General features: G+C 40.2%; 1 protein-coding gene across 5 annotated transcripts in view; it reads left to right on the top strand.

The window, feature by feature from the left end:
• The window catches only part of BTBD9 (BTB domain containing 9), a 301,113-nt gene that overhangs the window by 241,640 nt on the left and 39,876 nt on the right, over positions 1-19,597 (top strand). The window contains exon 10 of one of the 5 annotated variants that reach the window (XM_043511610.1): positions 14,980-16,122. The exons of the other annotated variants lie outside the window; for them this stretch is intronic. Coding sequence (XP_043367545.1) covers positions 14,980-14,989 — 10 coding nt within the window. The 3' untranslated portion in view covers positions 14,990-16,122. Of the gene's footprint in view, positions 1-14,979; positions 16,123-19,597 lie in introns of those variants that run through there. 5 annotated transcript variants of the gene reach the window in all.

Raw genomic sequence — 19,597 nt, 5'->3', positions numbered from 1 at the left:
GTCAATCTGTTTCTTCACTTCAGCAGGTGGGTATTGTAGTTGTAGGAATGCATGATAGAGATCTTGTAGGTGTTTGTCTCTGTCTGAGGGGTTGGAGCAAATGCGGTTATATCGTAGAGCTTGGCTGTAGACAATGGATCCAAGCGGCAAATGAAGGCACAGGAAATGCAGATCTGAGTACTAGAGCAGCAGAAAGGTATTCCCCAGCCCAGTGTTTTCCCCAGGAATTGAAATTAGGGGGGGTGTTCAAATTTACAGGTGTGGGGATCAGGGCCGATGAGGGGTGAGACCGTGAGGGTGAAGGTAGGCTGTATGGCACCATATTAAAAACTGAAAAATGCTTCATGACCATTTTATTAGATTTTAAAATCATCACACAAATTACAGTTGGCTACTCAAGCCTTCTATGAAGCACTACATCTACATTCTTCTTGGTTTCTTGTTATCATTTTGCACAACTCTGTTAATTAACTTCTTGAATGCAATGCATTCATCTTTGGTGGCTTCTCGTGTGTCCGGTACTTCCATTCCTTCAATTGATATGCTCATTAGTTCATTCACATGGTCAGGCAGAAGGTGACTTCTTTCAAAATACAAAATTCTATTCAATGATGAAAAAGAATGCTCAACTGTAGCTGTTGTGATTGGGAGTAGCAAGAGATGAATTCCTACTTCTTTCAGCCCAGAAAACATAGCATAAAGATCAGGTCAAGCCACTAGTGATGATAAAAAAGAAGTTGAAGTCAAATCTTCATTCATTCGTCGTATGATATTCCACTCTGTGTTCAAATTCTCTATTCTGTCCTGAGCACATGGCAGCCCCATTGCTGGTGGTGTCTCACTCCACTCAACTGTTGGTGTTTTATAAGACAGGGATCTGTAAAAGCTATGTAGAGGTTGAGTAGAATCTAGAAGTCGCTGTTGTAGATTTTTAAGAATCAAGTCTGTGTACTTTTTCAGTTGTCTTAAAAAACACTTCTTGTCCTGTTCACTTAAGGATTCAATATAAATGCCTTCATTAGTCAACTTCTAGACTGAAGTCTTTGCTTCTTCCAGTATTTTTTCAATGGATAGCTCTCTGATTCATCCAAATGTAGCTTCTATTGCTGGACAAAGATCTACTACCGTTGTAGCAGATGCCTGGATGGCATTGTTTAATGACCCAAGTGGTTTCAACAGTAGACTTACAAGAGAGAGAATGGCAATAGTCTTCTCTGAACGTAGTAGCAAAAGTAATCCACCAGCCTTGCTATTTAGATCCATCCCATCTTGGTAGATACTTTCCAAAGCCAGTAATAATGGCTGGAGTAATTTTAAGACAACAGCCAAGGATTGCTCATGAGAAAGCCAGAGGGTTTTCCCAGGTTGGACTAATTTGAACTTCAGTCCCAGTGTATCTTCTATATTTTCCAAGATACTCAGTCTTTTTGGACTCTTGCTGAAAAAGGAATATAATGAAGACATTAAATTTATAGCTTTTTAAATGTCTTTTGAAGAGTCTGCAGCTCGTACTAGCACTAGTTGGAGTAGATGTCTCTCTGCACACTGCAGAGGCCTAGGGTTACACTTTTCTCTGAGCAAAACTTGTGCTCCACCATGTCTGCCAGAGAATTTTGCAGCTTCATCAAATGCACAAACAGCCATCTGTTTGGGGTCTCACTGACAAGCATTTAACCCTTCTAAGATGTGGATTGTCACAAATGCAGCCAATCTGTCTTCTATAATTTGAACATCTTGAAATGCGTCTACTGCCTACCACTGACATCAAGATAACATACACAGTGACTTAATACTTGATGACCATTTGCACTGGTCATTCATCAGCCACGTCTGCAAATTTTTTGAATGTGGTGAGAGAGTTCTTCACTTTTTCAACTGTTGAGTCTTTCACTGTTGCACCACATGCGTCTAGCCAGTCAGTTGAGTTTCTTGCAGAAAGATAGTGAGCATTTGCTGGTCTTTTTTGGAACCAGTGTTCAACTTCAGGATTAACAAATGACAATACACTTAACGTTGGCCTCCAGTTTGTAGTGTGTGGTATCTCTTGCTTAAATAGAAAGTATGATGCCACGGCCATGTTTGTTGGCATGAACTGTGTTGTGTCTCCAACATTCTTAAAAGCCTCATTAGCACTCACCGGAGTTTGTCCTTGGTCAGTGGAAACTCAGAGTTTAGAGGTGCTTTCACATGAGTTCATCTCCCAGGTGGGGGGCAAGAAGGCGCCTTGCTCGTTCCTCCAGCTGCTCACTGTTCACTCTGGCCACTGTTGTTCATTGTGCCACCATTCACTCCACCGCTCTGTTGCCAATGGCCCTGCGCCATCACCTTCTGCTGCCACCTGCGACTGTGACCTTTGCGAGTTTGTCTCTTGAGGTTCCACCCAGCTCTCAATGATTTTAGCTGAGCTCTCAGTGGGGGAACCTCGCTGCTAGTGCAGACTGGGCCGTCTCTTCCACAGAAACACTGTCCCACAGCAAGTCTAAGCACTTAGACCTGATTATCAGTGATTTCAGCTGTAGTGATCACTTAACCAAACAAAGACTATCTATGGAGTCTAATCAGCTCTGTCTTTAAACAGTGGAAAGGGGCAGGTCTAATAGTACTTGGGACTCAGACAGACCATCAAACAAAACACCTGTCCCCACCCTCTCTCTCGATGCCCTCAGTCAGCACAGGCTAAGTACAGTTCTGCTGCCCTTTACTCATACAATAAGAATAACAACATCTCATTACACCTCCCCCTCCCTCCCTCCCGCATTCAAGTGATTTGTAGCCCAAACCCAGCCAAAATCTATCACTTGGGCAACACAGCTCTGGATACCTACGTAGATTAGGCGTGAATGTAAATACAATCTGGTCCTGAAGCCTTTCCCCCCAGCCCCCAGCTCATCACCAGCTGTCAGGGAGAGCTCATTTAGACATTGCTTAGAAATCATAATTTGAAATTATTAGGTTGGCCAACATCTCCGCAATGAATGCACTGACATTGTCATAAACAGCTGTACAAGGAATCTAGTCTATGTTCATACTATTCAAATCTATTACACTTTTTCAGATACATGTATTTTATCATACACTGTATATGCTTTTAAAGTGTGTATTAATGTTTCAATTTCAATTCACATTTCCAAACAATCACTAAATTGGCAACACTGCATGTAACTAGTTCACAAAACTGGGGGGAAATTCAGGGGGGGTAAACACCCCCATAAGGGGGGTGTAGGGAAATCTCTTCCCCAGCCTGTGGGTAATCCGTCCGAGAACTCGCCCAGCTGGGACAGAATGTGCCCGCTTTTTAAAGACTAAGACTGTATTAAAAATGCTAGGCCAATGGCATCCCTATGGACAAATGAATGTCTATACTGGTTGAAGCTTTCTAAGTCTACTGGCATGGAGTGGGGGAAGCCATGAGCTATGATAAATATAAGGAAGCTGTGTTGCTAATGTTTGAAATTACACCAGAATCATATGGTTTGAAGTTTAGAAGTCTAAAGGATCATGATAGTATCAGTCATGAGGAGTTTATGCGTGAAATATGTGATTATATGAAAAAATGGGTAAAAGGTAAAGGGAAGAAGGGGACTGTGGGAAATTTTGATTTGTTTGCCCAAGAACACTTCATTGCTTGCTCAGATGAAATCAAAACTGCCATGTTGGAAAGGTCTCCTGACATAGTGCAGGTGGCTGCTTGGGCTACTGATTTGCATGTACAGGCCAAGTATTGAAAGAAAGCCCCAAAGGGAAGGGCAGAGGTCTCTTATAAAAGGGATCCCAGCTTTGTTCATGGGAAGAAGGAGGGAGAAGGCAAGGCCAAATATATCCCAAACAGGTACCCTCTAATTAATCCAGTTACAAACTCCAGGCCCAGGATAAAGGCCCAAGAAAATTCTTTGTGTATGACTCTGTTGAGCACGTAAAGAGGTATTGCCCCAAACTTAAACCTATCTAAATTCAGGGCAGAGTTGAAATATGTTATGGACCTAATACAGCATAATCTGCCAAGTGGCATAAAAACCCGTACTGTACAAAAACCATGGTATGATAAAAAGGAATGTGAAAGATCCTTTGATATAGGTCAGTGGTTCTCAACCAGGGATACGCATACACCTGGGGGTATGCAGAGGACTTCCGTGGGTACATTAGCTCATCTAGACCACTCATCAGATCAGTATTTCTCAAACAGGGTGTTGCAACCCCCTGGAGGGTCATGGGATGGGTTTGGGGGTGGGGGTGGAGGGGTCACAAGTGCAGGGCCAGCGTTAGGGGGAGGCAAAAAGGGCAATTGCCCAGGTTCCCATGCAACAGGGGCCCCCCGAAGCTAAATTACATACTTCAGCCTCAGGCAGTGGAGCTTCAGCTTCAGCCCCACCACCTGGAGCTAAGGCTTCAGACATGGCTCACAAGTGAAAAACAGGCTCAAGTATCACACTGAAATGTAAGTGCAATATTTATATTCAAATTTATTTATTTTATAAGTATATGGTAAAAATGAGAAAGTAAGCAATTTTTCAGTAATAGTATGCTGGGACACTTTTGTATTTTTATGTCTGATTTTGTAAGCAAGTAGTTTTTAAGTGAGGTGAAACTTGAGGAACGCAAGACGAATCAGACTCCTGAAAGGAGTACCGTAGTCAGGAAAGGTTGAGAACCACTGATAAAGGTGATTTGTTTCTGGTGTTAGTCCCTGAAAAAGAGCAGGACTCATGGGAGGATCCTTTGAGGTGATAAAGCGACTAAATTAAGTGCATGTACAGAAACCTACCATCAGGGCTTACCCCAAACTGCTCACATTAACATACTGAAAATATAACAGGGAGGCTATTGTAAACATGATATGCTATGTAGATGAGGGCTGCAGAGTATTTCCTCTCTTAGACTTAATGTTTGAGAGTAAGGGGGAGACCCGTTAGAGAGTGTTAATTGAACTGAAAGGATAACCCAACTAGAAAAGAGAGAAGTCATGAGTGTGTTACAAAGTCAGAAAGGGGTGTTTTCTAACAAATCTAGCCTAACTCACGTGAGAGAACATTAGATTAATACCAACAAAGCACACCCAGTAACCGGTAGGGCTTACAGGACAACAGGGACGAGGGAAGAGATTAAGGGGGAGATGCACAGCATACTAGATATGGAAATTGTAGCAGTCTCAGATAGCCCCCTGGGTTTTCTTAGTTATCCTAGTGTCCCACAGAAAGACTATACAGTAAGGTTTTGTGTGGATTATAGAAAATTTAATGCTGTTACAGTCCCAGATGCTTGTATGGATGATATGTTAGCTATACTTAGCTAAATATTTAACTGCTGTGGATTTAACCAAGGAATCCTGGCAAGTTCCCTTGGATACTGAGTCACAGAAAAAGTCTGCATTCATTACTGATTTTGGACTTTTTGGAGTTTAAGATATTACTTTTTGGATTAACTGATGCAGGGGATGCATTCCAGAGGCATAATCAGTTATTATGTGGGTTCCAGGACTTTGCTATAAACTATATAGATGATATTGCTCTATTTAGCAACATCTGAGAGGAACACAAAACACAAGTGAGGAAAGGTATTGAGAAATCTTGAGGAGGTAGGCCTCACAGTGAAGGTTTCAAAATGTATAGTGGAGTCAGCAAAGATCTCTTAACCAGGGTCATTGGGTGTGTGGAGCCCAAATCTACCCAGATCTCCTGAAAGTGGAAGCTATTGTGAATTGGCCCAAAACTAAAAACTGGTTCAATCTTTCATAGATCTATTATCAAAAATTTGTGGGAGGTTTCACTAACAGCATTGGTCCTATCACAAACCTATTCCAGAATACAAAGGCAGTAAAAGTGGTTTGATTAGACATCTGTCAAAAGGGTTTTGATGCAGTGAAACAAATTTGATCAGACACCCATTTTAGCCAGTCCAGATTTGAAGAAAAAGTTTGACTTGTGTTCTGATGCACCCAGCACATATCTTGGAGCTGTATTGATGCAAACTGGGGAGGATAACAAGAAACACCCCTTTGCATTTCTGAGCAAAAAACTGTCTCCCACCGAACAGAATTATTCTGTAATAGAAAAGGAGTGTTATGTCTTTGTGTAAGCTGTAAAACAACTCAGACCCTACGACATAGTCAGGGGTTGGAGAACAAGATAGCCACACTCTGCATTAGCCATTCATTCACGTATATATATTCATCTTTGCAACTACTTATCCCTGTTGGGTTTGAACAAGGCCAGCTGCTGCCAGAATTGTTGATTTTGTGCTACCTTGTAAGTCTTGTAAATCATGATGATGAGATGAGATGCCATGGCGCTTTCATCACAAGCCATTGCTGTCGTTTATCTGTCTTGTACATGGCCCTCCTGTAGATTTCTTGCCTGCCGTTTTGATGCCTGTGACTTTTTTAAAGTATTATGCCAACATGCAGTTGATCCGTTGAATTTGTATGAGTTGGCCATGTTCTGCTGATAACCTTTTAAAGCAAAATCATGGATTATAGAGTCAAATTTATTCCTTCTATTATTTCTTTGTATACGGCTCATTATCTTCCTTTCAGACTCAGTGACTTTTCTCAATCACTGTCCACAGAAGTGAGGATTAAATACTTTCTCTCAAACGCATAATTTAGCAGAAAGTTCTGCTTTGACCACCTGAATTCAGGTGTTTTTAAAGAACAGCTTTTTTGTTAGTTTTATGAGACTTAAGATTTCTCTTCTATTTTCTTAAATAAGATAAGCAATTTGCATTTATTTCAAACTACTTCACCAACTGTATTTCTTATGCCTTTGACTTTATACAAGATAGACTTGTTTGTAGCTGTGAGATACCAGCCATATTATAGGCTTCTCGCTATACTATCCACATCTACATTAGGCAGATTTATATACTCTTCTCTTTCTGTGTTGTTTCAGGATGTCCACTTTCTTCCTCACTCCATTTTCTTTCTACTTTCTCATTAGGTATATTGATTTAAATAATCAATTTTAATCTTGTTTTGCATTTGTACTTTTTAGTTATTTTCCAAAAGAAAGATTGATTCTTACTGGTTGATAATCATTAAAACATGTTGATTTGCAACTAAATATAGGCTTTATACTAAATTGGTACTACTTTTTGTGAATCAGAAGGATTCATGACATCTGTACAAATTTATTTAAGCAATTATATAGCTGAACATATATTCATTCAAATTCTTGATTTTTACATTTTTATTATATTAGAAAATGGTGAATGATATATTGCCTATTAGTTTTATTTTACTCATGATTTGTGTCAAGCTGCATTTGGATGGAAATTTGAATTCAATTAAAATGCACAAAACCAGAATTTAAAACTTTTTTTAATTAAATAAGTAAAACTAAATTACACGTGTGATACATAAGGGGAAAAAGCAAGTTTATCAAAAAATGATTTGCTTTTAAAACTAACTGATTTATTAAACAAAAGAAGTGTTATCAGTAGATAGTGAATTGAACTGATTATTTCTAGTCACCATGTCCTCCAAGATTTTAGAATTAGTAAATTGCATTCTCTCAAACCTCATTTTTATTCATAGATGGAAAGAGGAGAACAAGCTTTCTTGCCTAGTCCCAATTGGTTTCTCAACTATGAACTGAAATGAAAAAAATATTCTCTCTGCACCTGTAGAAGTAGCTACTGTTGTCAAAAGCTGGTTTAGCTCTTCAACAAACTCTGGTTCCAGGTGCTTAGGCAATGACTTCCTCCAGCGCAGTGGTTTGACTTTCTTTAAAACTTCAGCAATAAACATGTACTACTTGAATCTTACATATTTATTCAATTTAAATAATTTTAATAGACTGAGGTAAAATTATGCCTTAACATAGATTGTCATAATTTCATATTAAATTTTAAATAGGTTTATTTTTACAAAGAAAATGTGTTTAACTTCAATCTAAAAAATCCTATTTAAATTTATAAAAGCTTTCCCCCAGTTAAAAAAAGTCGTTGGATTTTATCCAACCTGCTTTCTGATGCTGTCTGTCTGAGGGAAGACTTCTCAGCATTTTAAATCATTTCACTTATTCTGTGATATCTTTGATTTATGCAATGGCTGAAATAAGAAATGCAAAGGTGAAAGGCTGAGAGACCAAGATGTTGAGTCATTCAGATCTCAGATACAGAGACCACTAAAATAAATCTCAATAAATAATATATATGGTGAAAAATAAATTAGGTTCTTCTTCAGGTGATTGCTCATGTGTATTCCACAATAGGTATGTGTGCTTGCCACGTGCACAGGTGCCGGAAGATTTTCCCCTAGGAGTACTCGTAAGGGGGGAGCACCCCAGTGACCCCTGGAGTGATGCCTCCATGGCACGGTATAAGGGGAGCTGCATGCTCTTCCCACCCTCAGTTCCTTCTTGCCTCCAGGGAAGGTGCGTCGGAACTATTTTGCTCCGGCTTTTCTGTAGCTCGTCCCCAGAACTGCTTGTTCATTCAGTGTTGGTACCTGTAGTTAGTTAGCAGTTTAGTTAGTTCAGTTAGTTAGAGCACCCAGGCCAGGGCATGCCCCACGCCTCAGGTTTTAAGTCATGCAACACTTGTAGGCCATCTGTGCCAAGGAGTGACCTGCACGCAAACTGTCTGCGCTGTTTGGGAGAAGCCCATATCAGCGATCACTGCAAGATTTGCAAGTTGTTTAAGCCTCGGACCAAGAGAGAAAGGGACATTAGGCTCCGGGCCATTCTGATGGAGTCAGCGCTGACCCCAACTCCGGCGTGCCAGTCCGAGTCGGCACCGGGCACCATGGTGTCAGTGCGCAGCAACCCTCCGGCGCCATCAACCAGTTGACACTGCTTCCCATCCACAGGGCATGACAAGAAGGCTATAAAGATGCCTTCTTCGCAGCGGCACCGAAGTAAACCCAGGACAGAGGCTAGACCCATGTCGGGCAGTCCTCGATCCCCACCGGCCTCTAAGTCTCTGACTCAAGTCGAATGGAGTAGCCTGGCCCATTCTGAGCAGGCCTCCCCAGATGTCCGGATGCCCTCCACGCCTGAGGCCCGGGATGCCCGGGATGTTATGTCCATGACAGTAGCAGGAGCACCAGCGATGTCAGCTCCACGCTCCAGAAGCAAGCCGCTGCTGGGATCTCCGCAGTCGCCCCTGGCTCGGTACCAGTCTCGGTCAAGGGAACGTTCCCGATGCCGTTGGCCACCCAGCGACCGTTCAGGGCAAAGTCCACGTGGTTCGCCCTTGACTCCCACCAGACTGGTTGGGTTCCATCCAACCGAGACTCTCGGCACCGCTCCACCTCAAGGAGCAAATACCGACGGGACCGAGGCAAACATCGCCAAAGGTCCTTGTCTCAGAGGGGTTATTGCAGCCAGTCATGGCATGGATGTCGATGCCATTCCCGCTCGGAATCCCGCTCCAAGATCCTGCCAAGGCTTTGCCTCCACAGCCCCGGGCGTCGATCGCCGGTGTCTTGCCATTGCAGGTACACCCGTCAGAGCCGATCACAGAGTAGCTGTTACTGACAGTACCAGTCCTCCACGTCGGGATCATGGTCCCGTGGTCCGCATCGTTTCTGGCACTGCTGCTCCTCCTGGTCCAGGGACAGTGGCAGGTCATATATCAGCGTGGCCTCCATTCGTAGTCGTCCATTGATGGGCTAGGCCAGCCAGGCTGAACAACTGGCTCCACTGGTGCCGCAACAGGTACAGGGGCACCGGGCCCCGTGGCCAGCCCAATGGTACCAGTGGGTACTGTGACCTCTGACACAGCCCTCGGTGGCTGGAGCCTCAGAAGAACCATCGGCCTCCCTCTCCTGACCTTCGAGGAAGGAGTCGGTGGGAGGTACATCCTCGGCACCATGGAGACCCACCAGGTGGTGGACCCTCTGGTGCCGGTGGACACCCAGAGTACCGCACCGGCCTCCTCGCCCTCCCCAGAGGAGGCGATTATTGCCCCTCCGTCCCGCAGGAGGACTTTAGGGCCCACCAAGAACTCTTAAAAAGGGTGGCATCAAGCCTTCACCTCCAGGCAGAGGAGATGGAGGAGCCCTCGGACTCCCTGTTTAATGTACTGTCCTCTTCGGCACCGGGCAAGGTAGCCTTGCCTCTCCATAAAGGGGTGGCAAAAATTTCAAATGCCGTGGGGGCCAACGAGGCCGGTGTTTGCCACATCTCTAAGAGGGTGGAACGCAACTACTTTGTACCTGCCAAGGAACACGAGTACTTATACACCCACCCGGCGCTCAACTCCCTTGTGGTTGAGTCAGTCAACCACAGGGAATGGCAGGGCCAGCCATCCCCTACCCCGAAAAATAAAGACTCATGGAGGCTGGACTCTTGGAAGAAAAATGTATTCGTCCTTGAGCTTTCAGGTACGAGTGGCAAACCACCAGGCTCTCCTGGGCCGGTATGAGTTCGATCTGTGGGGCTCCCTGCCCAAGTTTGAGGACTTCACAGTATCATTGTCGGTATGTAAATATTATCCTCTGCATTTTATAGATGGGCATGCTGAAGTACTCTGGGGTTGTGACATACCCCAATGCTCACAGAAAGTCCGTGATCATCTCATTCCTAGTTCTGTGCTTCAATCACAGGATTATCTTTGGCTTCTCCTCTTTGCACTTTTTACAGCTTGGTGTCCGCGTCACTCAGTCAAGTGTGTCTGTGACTAAAGGAAAATCAGTACAATGTGAAAACCTGATTTTATTAATTCAGAGGCAGATATATTAATTACAGGGATATCAAAATGTAAACAGTCCCCCCAACCAAATCAACTTTTAACTTTTCATATTTATCAAGTATAGTTTGCCAAATTTCTGTCTATGAAACTTCTCCTGAAAGTTTAAATAACCCAATGTCTGACTGCCCTCTTAGCAAAAAAAAAAAAAAAAAAAAAAAAGGGGGGGGGGATCTCCTCCTTCTGATTATCTTTACTACATATCATAATGAGTAAAACATTTTCCAATTTCAGAATCAACTGTCTCCCTCAGTAACTTCATTTGTAAGTGATGGAGAACAAACTATTACCACGAGTGCTTTTAAATAAATCATAATTATGTATGCAGAAGCCTCAACTAAATTTGGGTACTCAATGACTAATCACAGTTGGGAAAGGTTGAAATATGTAATTTGTTTAAATAGACAGTTCCCAGCCTCTCCTCCCCACATGTATTTCTACTTTTTTCTTTCGGGTTACAGTAGTTTTACTATTAAATGTCACCTGAAGAGAATTAAAAGCACTCCCAAATGCAACTTGCACACATCCGTTTAAAGGTGTAATTGATGCTTTTACATTTGCAACATGAGCAGATCTTTGAAAAATATAGCCTACAACCTTTTATCTTCTGTTTTGTTCTTTTGATATTTGTAAATGTTAAGCAATGTAAATTATGAGGCTTGTGAAGTTGAAATATCCACAGTGAAGATCAAAATGTTAAAAAGCCTTTCAAGGGGTATAATATCTCTTCATACTGGTTTTTTTTCATTTCTTGATTTAACCTGTTTTCTCTTTAGATTATTATAGCAGATGTAGCAGCAGCAGCCGTAGTTAAGGTTTCATAAGCATATACATTGTAACTGTAAATTATTAAAATGTATACTGTAGAGAGAAGAGAATTTTAAGTGTAACTCAATAAAGATACACTGGACCATTATAACAATGAAAGTAAAGTATGCAAGAATGAATGGTATTACAAGATGCTACTCATGTATGTCTTAGGCTGTTGGAAATACTTCAGAAGGATATATGGCTTTATTTGAGTTTTTTGTATAAAAAAGCTTTTTTAGAAAGCTCAGAAACATAATGCTTGACTTGAAAATACTGGTACCAGGGGAGAGCGGGCCAGTTATAGTCAGTTTGCTCTCTAATTAAGTTATAAAAGTTTCTTTATCGAATAGCTAGTTAACCATGAGTATGCCATGATTCTCTTTGGCATGGTTAGAGTTGCAAATATAACCTTACTTTTGACATTTCTCGACATTTGAGTGCGTAATCATATCAAACAATCTCAGTTATACATGTAAAGTTTCCAGAGCTTTGGAAGATGGTGAAAGTGGTCTAATTTCAGCTGAAAATATTGGCTGTTCTGAAACCATATAGAAACACACGTTTGTCTACTGATTAAATCTGTTTCTGTAATTGGGTAACATTACAATAGCACATTTAATTACAAATATCTCCCCTTTACAGACCCATTAAACAGGGGGGACTAGCTTTTCCAAATATTCTGTGGTACTACCAAGCCAGCCAGCTCTAAGCAGTAGTGGAGTGGCAATGCGTTAACCCAGCCAAACATTGGGTCTTCGTAGAACAAGAAAATTGTGGCAGTGTAAATATCACTATGCTAGTATGGATTAATAAAAAAAAAATCATGCCCACCAGAAATTTACACACATCCTTTAACAAAGGCTATTAGGTTTGGGATAGAAATAAGATCAGTTCTTTACCTTTGCCGATGACACCTACCGCTAATAATCCACATCTTAACCCATATCAGAAACCAGAAAGCTTCAAAGATTGGGAGAACCAAGGGCACTCACGGTTGACTAGCTATTCAGTAGAGAAACTTTTCCAACTTAATTAGAGAGCAAAACTAACTATAACTGGCCCACTCTTGCCGGTTCCAGTACTTTTGAGTCAGGCATTATATTTCTTAGCTTTCTAGAAAAAGAAATGTCTAAAAATTTTCTTTTTTATACAGAAAGCTAACTTTAATAGATAGCACAATAAAAGAATAAGTTAGGTTTAAAAAAATGTATAGATTGAATGGGAATGCATGTTGGAGAAATTGTGGTGAAAGAGGAGAATTAATGCATATATAGTGGACATGTCCAGTCATTAGAGAGTACTGGGATGCAATCTGTAACCAAATATCACAAATTGTTGGATATTTATTACCGAATGATCCTTTGGTAATCTTCCTTGGGCTTGCTAGTGGAAATGGTGACAAGAGGAAATGAAGAATTTCTCTCATCTGCTAGTAACTGGTCAACTGTTGGTAGCCTCTCATAGGAAAGAGAAAAATAGTACAACTATAGAGGAATGGCTCAAAAAATATGGGAGGTTGTGGTTATGGAAAAATTAATACACTAACTATGTACCGAGCTAAACAGACATTGATACTTAAATATTTAGTTATTTTTATACAATACTCAGACATAGTACATTCACCTTAAAAAACCCAACATACCTGTCAATTTTTTTGAATAATATTTGATAGACATGCCTGCTCTGTTAAATATGTGTAAATAAAGATTTCACTCAATAAAATATCTGAAGTGACATATTGTCATAATGGTGCTCACTTTGTAATGTGGTAACACCCCATTAAATAGAAAGAGCTGATGACTGTATCCCTATATAATATTTCTTTAAACAAAAACAACTGTTGTAATGATTGTTTTGTTTTTGATATTTACATGGCAAGAATTTGTAAACTTGTTAAAAATGTCTAAATAAATAAATAGTTTTACATATAATATAATACACACACACATACCCTTTTAAAATTTGTTTAATTGGTTAAAATAGATTTTTTTTCTGAATTAAAATTTAGATTTTACAAAAACTTAAATCAGAAGCTACTGCAGAAATAAAGAAATATCCTGATGTTTTAATCAGTCCAATATTTGACTGATTCTTATCTAGTTCTAATTCAGCAGAAATGGATATAGTGTTCCCACAATGGTGTCCATTGGAGCTATAGATGTCACATTGTTGCCAGATAGCTTCCCATTTTATAAATATAACCTAAGAGTTAGAACTATATGAAAGCAGAAATGACTTTTGCTGACATGCAAGAGATCATGGCCAGTGGCATGCACAGTTCATTAGAGAAGGAAAGACTAATGCACTAACTGCCAGATATAGAGCTGATCTGTCATTAAACAGAGAGATTCTGACTTAGTTGTTAGCAGTCTCTCAGGCTTTTCAGAACATTATATATTCTGTGCAACAAATGCTGGAGTAGGGAACTGATCTATTTTAGAATACTTTGAGCTTGTAGTAGTCATCATTTTCTTTTTTTGCTGTATGAGCTCTCACTCTAATTATTTAGATCTTCTTCCATGGTTATGAAAATAAGATGTATGAGTTTTTTTTAAAAATCTTTTCCCCTCAATATTTAATTCTCTCAATTTTGCTTCTTAATCAGCTAATGAGGGCGAAAGACTCACCCTCCCAGCTGAATGTGTTGCTGCACTCAACCTCTTCTGGCTTACAGTATTGGATTAATTCTTTATCACTCTCAGGATTGCTCATTGCACAGTTCTGGGCCATTAGAGAATAGGCTTATATTTAAAATCAACATTCTGTAGATGTTACTCAGAGGTTTAATGTAGTTAAGACCTTAATGCCTAGTTTGGTAAAGACATTTAAGAATATTGAAGAAATGGTGCAAAGCAGAGAAATTTAATATATGGCCATTTCTGCAGATATTAAAGAATTAAGATGTTGAGAAACAGATATGGCCATCTGGACAGACCACTCCAGTGGAGAAATATGAAATTCATAAAGGTGTACTTTGTGATCTGGAGGTGGAAGGTATTGTATATTTCTGGTAAATTGCATCATGAATACATCTTTCCCTTTTAAATCTACCAGTCAGGTAGACCTTTACATATTTTTTGTGGGATACGTAACTCTTTTTGGCATGTACAGCTCAGTATTTTGAAGATGACAATAAATTATGAATACATCTTCCAAGTCTCGTGGGTATTGTGTTAGCCAGATTAGACTCATAGGTCACTTTATGAGCAGGCAGCAATTATGTCTTTCAAAACTAAACTAAAATCAGACTATGGCCCAGGATTTTTCACTGATTTTGTCTTTCAAGATGTAGAATTATTTTCAGTGGCCAATTAACTTTAAATGTGTTTTAAGTTAACTATTTTCATTAGTTCTCATTCAGAGACTTTTCAGTCATCTAATACAATTTGCCTTCTGTAAGTTTTTTACTTCCTTAACTTCATTCCATTACTTCTAGTTATACTTCCGTATATCATACTAAATAATATCTCCTCTCTCTTTCAGATATTTGTAGTGGTTACCATGTTCTACCCTTGAGTCATCTCTGGCAGGCTATGCATATTTAAATCTTTCCTCAAAAATCTAACCCTCCAGCTCCACATTTTTGTTGTTCTTCTGTAACCATTCTCCAATTTGTCAGTATCTCTTTATTAACAAGGTGTCCAGAGTAAGTGCAATATTCAAAGTGTGCAGTGTGGAGCCATTATATGATGTGATCTTTTTATATGCAACCAACACATGGATTGGAATTGCAACCAAATCATTTTCAAGAGCAAAGAAATGCTTCTGCACAGTAACTTGCTGTGTAGACAAGCCCCTGGTTTTCTTTTGGTATCACTTCTCCCAACCTGTACCTTCCCAGGAAACATATATGTGTGGCATTATTTTTTCCATAGATGTATTATATTGATCATCACTGGTACTGGCATCGTCTCCCAAACTAATGTAATCTGTGAGCTTCCTTAACATGCTGTTAAAGCCTACCCCATGATCATCAACAAGGTCAGAGAAAACATGGATCCCTGGGGTACTCCATAAGAAACCTTTTTCATTCTTGAGATTTTGCCATTTACTGTTTGTTTACCTTCTTTTTGCCAGTTTCCAATCCATGTGATAGTGTTTTTCTCCAGGCCAAGTGTAATTAATTTTTAGGATTAATACATCAGAAATCTGAATGAATAATTGCTATAGAAAAATGTAGAAAATTAATTTTGTCTCTTCATTTTGTAAATTGTCCATAAACAGATTGATTTTCAATTCATCATTTTTCAGAAATATTCACTGAATAATTCTGGAGAATAATTCTTGTTCTATAGAGTGTTTATGAACAATACTTTGTATGGGCTCACTGAACTGAAATGTCAAATTCTAGCTGTTTTAATTGGACACTTAGGCCCAAATACTGAGTTGTGGACAAAGAGCACTTGGCACAGCTTGAGAGATTTGGACAATGGTGGTTTTAAGCCACCTGTGTGTGCCTCTACTTGGGGAGACGTTTTGGCACTAGGATGCTCCCCGACATAAAATGGGGCAACTTACATCAGCTGTAAGTGGCCCCAACAGACCATTTCAACACCCAGAAATCATTTGGAGTAAGGGGGCCTTGCCCACCACACCCATTGCCCTTGTTTACTGAAGACAGAAATTAGAATCCTGGAGAGTAATTACCAGAATCGTTCTCCTTTCTTTTTTTGAAGATTAGTACTAGATTTGCTTTTCTCCAATTTCTTGGTAGTTCCCAGTTTTTTCAGTAGTTTTCAAAACTAATTTCCAGTAGTGTGTAGTAAGTTTATTTGCTAACTTGCTTAATATCTTAGGATATAGACTACCCAGACTTTTATGGATCTGATTCTCACTATCAGTGAGGTGTAAATGGGGCCTTAGTGTAAATTAATCAGTTCCATATGTATTCAGACTTTCTACATATTTCCTAATTACATTTTATTAATAGCTATTTTTATAATGTCTAATCACTTCCTCATTGTCGATCTTCTTTTCTATATTTTTGCTATGGAAGATTTTTTTTTTTTTAGTAAGGAAGTTAGTATCTCAGACATTTTTAAGTCATTAATTTCTGTGGTTATTCCAATGGTGGCCATCTCTGACTAAAAGCCATAAGATGCTTGACTCATTTATTCTGGATAAATTGGCTTTAAATAACTCGTTGCTTTTATTTTCCTATGGAGAAAGAAATATCCTGTTTATTCAGTGTATCTGATTCTGCTGTACCTCAGACTTTAACTTTACTCCCCAAATTAGAAAACTTGGACCCAGCCCTGGACCCTTGATTTTTCCCTTTTTATACTTCCATATCTTTCCTGCTTTAGTCTGCTTGTTGCCATCTCCTGAATATTACCAGATTTTATCCTTACTCAGTCCTGACAAGAAATCTATATTCATGCCTTAATTACCTCTCATTTCAACTATTGCAATTACCTCATTATAGTTTTTTTTTAAATCCTTACTTTTCTAACTTCAGGAGTGCCACAGTGTGGCAGCCAGATTATTCTCTTATTACTCGAAACAAGATATTTTTGCCATCTTCCATCATTGTTGATGGCTTCTTAGCCAAAGACGATTAAAAACTATACTCTTGGTTTTCATAACTTAGTTGACTCGCGGTACCATACTTCTGTGACTTTCCACTATTGTGGTGGTGTCCTTTCACTTAAGCTACCCTTTCCTCTTATGTGGGACTCACATGATCTATTTTTCTGAACTAGAAAGTTTTCTAGTTTTCCTTTTCTCTATAGCTAGTGATTGACAATCTCCAGTTTGATCAAACATTTGTAATAATTTTACAATAAATTGTGTGTAAAAAGAAAATAAATGAAATTGTACATTAGTCCAGGATTTCTTGTTTGTAGTTATGGTGCAAATAATATTTCTTTATAGAAATTCTTTTTTCGATTAGGGCTTGCTTTGTAGAGGGCACAAGCGTCCATCAATTTAATATTCCACCATGCTATGTTTTTTGCACCTTCCTTATTGTTTAATACAGTCATAAGACCAAATCTAGAGATAGTGGATAAGATACTGTAAATGAGCCTAAGGGACCTATACCTTCTTGTGGCCTATTTCACCACACTGACACCTCCTGCTGGCCTTTATGGGAATTAGTGCTGGTCAGCAGGTGTGCCCTCCAGTCGTGGTGGCTCTCCCGTCCTCGTCTCCGCTTACAGACCCACTGCAGTTCCAGTCTCACTGCCTCTGCTTTGTATCACAGCCCTCTGGCCATATCTCAATCCAGGTTCCCCTCTTCCAGGGGACTCCTTCTGCAACAGTATAGCCGCTCCTCACAGTGGCTTGGAGTCCAAAGCCTGGCCACTTCTTCACCGGTGGAGGGGAGACCAAGGCCCAGGCCCACTCACTACTCTGGGTCCCAGCAAACAACAGTTTCCCGCTGTCCCTCCTTTCTCCAGCAGTCTGTCTCAATTCTCTGGGCCACTTCCCCACAGCCCAAGCACCTTCGGCTCCTGCCTTTGGCTCCTTCACCCTCCTCCCAGGGCCTTGGGCCTGGAAACCCTAGCAGCCCTGTTCATGGTGCTAGTCTCTTCAGCCCTCTAGGAAGCCAGTCCTCTCCCTTGGGCTTCCTGCTGCAGACTCACTTGCTCTGGTCTGCAGCTTCCTTTTATACAGGTCAGCTGGGCTCTGCTGGCTGGTCCAGCTGCCACCCTAATTGGCTGCAGCCACTGCCCTAATTGGCTGTTCCTTGCAGCCCTTCAGGCTGGGTTTTAACCCTATCAGGGCCAGTGCAGAGCAGGTGCCCCATCACATGGCCCGTAAGTATGTACATTACAATAACTTAGACTCATGGACTTATCATGACATCATACTGGAGATTCAGAGAACTTCTATGGCCTGTGCTATAAAGTAGATCAGACTAAACAATCACAGTGGACCCTTCTGGCCTTAAAGTCCATGAATATATGAATCTTACTGACTTGTATGTTGCACCTTTAACACATCACATTTCAGTTTGGCTCCCAGCCTTGAGCAGCTCTGGAGATGTCTGCTAAACTTGTGCAACTATTGCCAACTCTGGTGAACCTAACAAATACTAATAGGTTGCTAAACTAATCTATGTATTACTGAAACCTATGCACCTGAAACCTGAACACACCATTTCCACTAATCCAGCTTCCCATTCCCTTGTCAAGGGCACACTCACAGTTGGTGGAACAGGGGTTGGAGAGTACTGGTGAATGCCTGCCCATATTTGAATGTTTGGAAAAGTGCTGAATGGAGTTCCTGCTCTTATATCTTCAAAACTACACTGGACAAAACACTAGAAAATACAACAGAAACAATCCTGCATTGATCCTTGGTGCAACGGCCTGGATGGGACCTAAAAAGTCTTTTTATATCATTGGCTTTTTTCATGAATACACTTTTTTCTTTTCTTCTTCCATTTGATGGTTGTATATTTTAAATAATGACATTTTGGATAAATTTGGATCAGTAAAGCATCTCATGGCCAACCATATCTTGAGAGATTGCTTTTGCTGAGCTGTGGTATTCTGAAAATAAATATTTTTCATCTGAATATAAATAAATACACATACCCCCATAACCAATGCCATTGTAATTGTTACCACAAAATAATAATCCAAACATCAGGCATTCCCTATGAGAAAGGGCTGATTACCCTTTGGAGTAAGGGAAGGCCTGCTAATGTTGCAATTTTTATTTGGTGATAGCTTTTATTTGCTGTGCTGTGATTGTTGTATAAGATAGTCATTTAGCTATCTAATTAATAGAAACTGTTTGAATGTTCACAAACTAGCTGATAGGTTAGTCTTCAAATGCCTGGTGCCGCTAGTATTTGCAGCTGCCCTTTGTTACAGAAGTGGCCATTAAACCACAGTGACTGTTAGAATCACTTGTACATGCACAAACCAAGTCGAAGGTTAATGTATCTTCTGCTAAAGGTGGCATTTCTGTTCTCTTCCGAAAAAAATTGTCCTAATTAGATTGCTGACATGCAGGATCTAATTTCATTACACCCTTGAAAAATCACCATTTTGCCTGGGCTGACCAAATCATGTGTAGTTTTTATAGCATAGTAAACACTACCTGGCTGGCACAAAATGCTATAACGCATTCACAATATTAAACTATT

Source organism: Dermochelys coriacea, chromosome 3 (genome assembly GCF_009764565.3).
Source record: "Dermochelys coriacea isolate rDerCor1 chromosome 3, rDerCor1.pri.v4, whole genome shotgun sequence".
NCBI classification, from domain to species: Eukaryota; Metazoa; Chordata; order Testudines; family Dermochelyidae; genus Dermochelys; species Dermochelys coriacea.
This window is presented reverse-complemented; position numbering and strand designations above follow the sequence as displayed.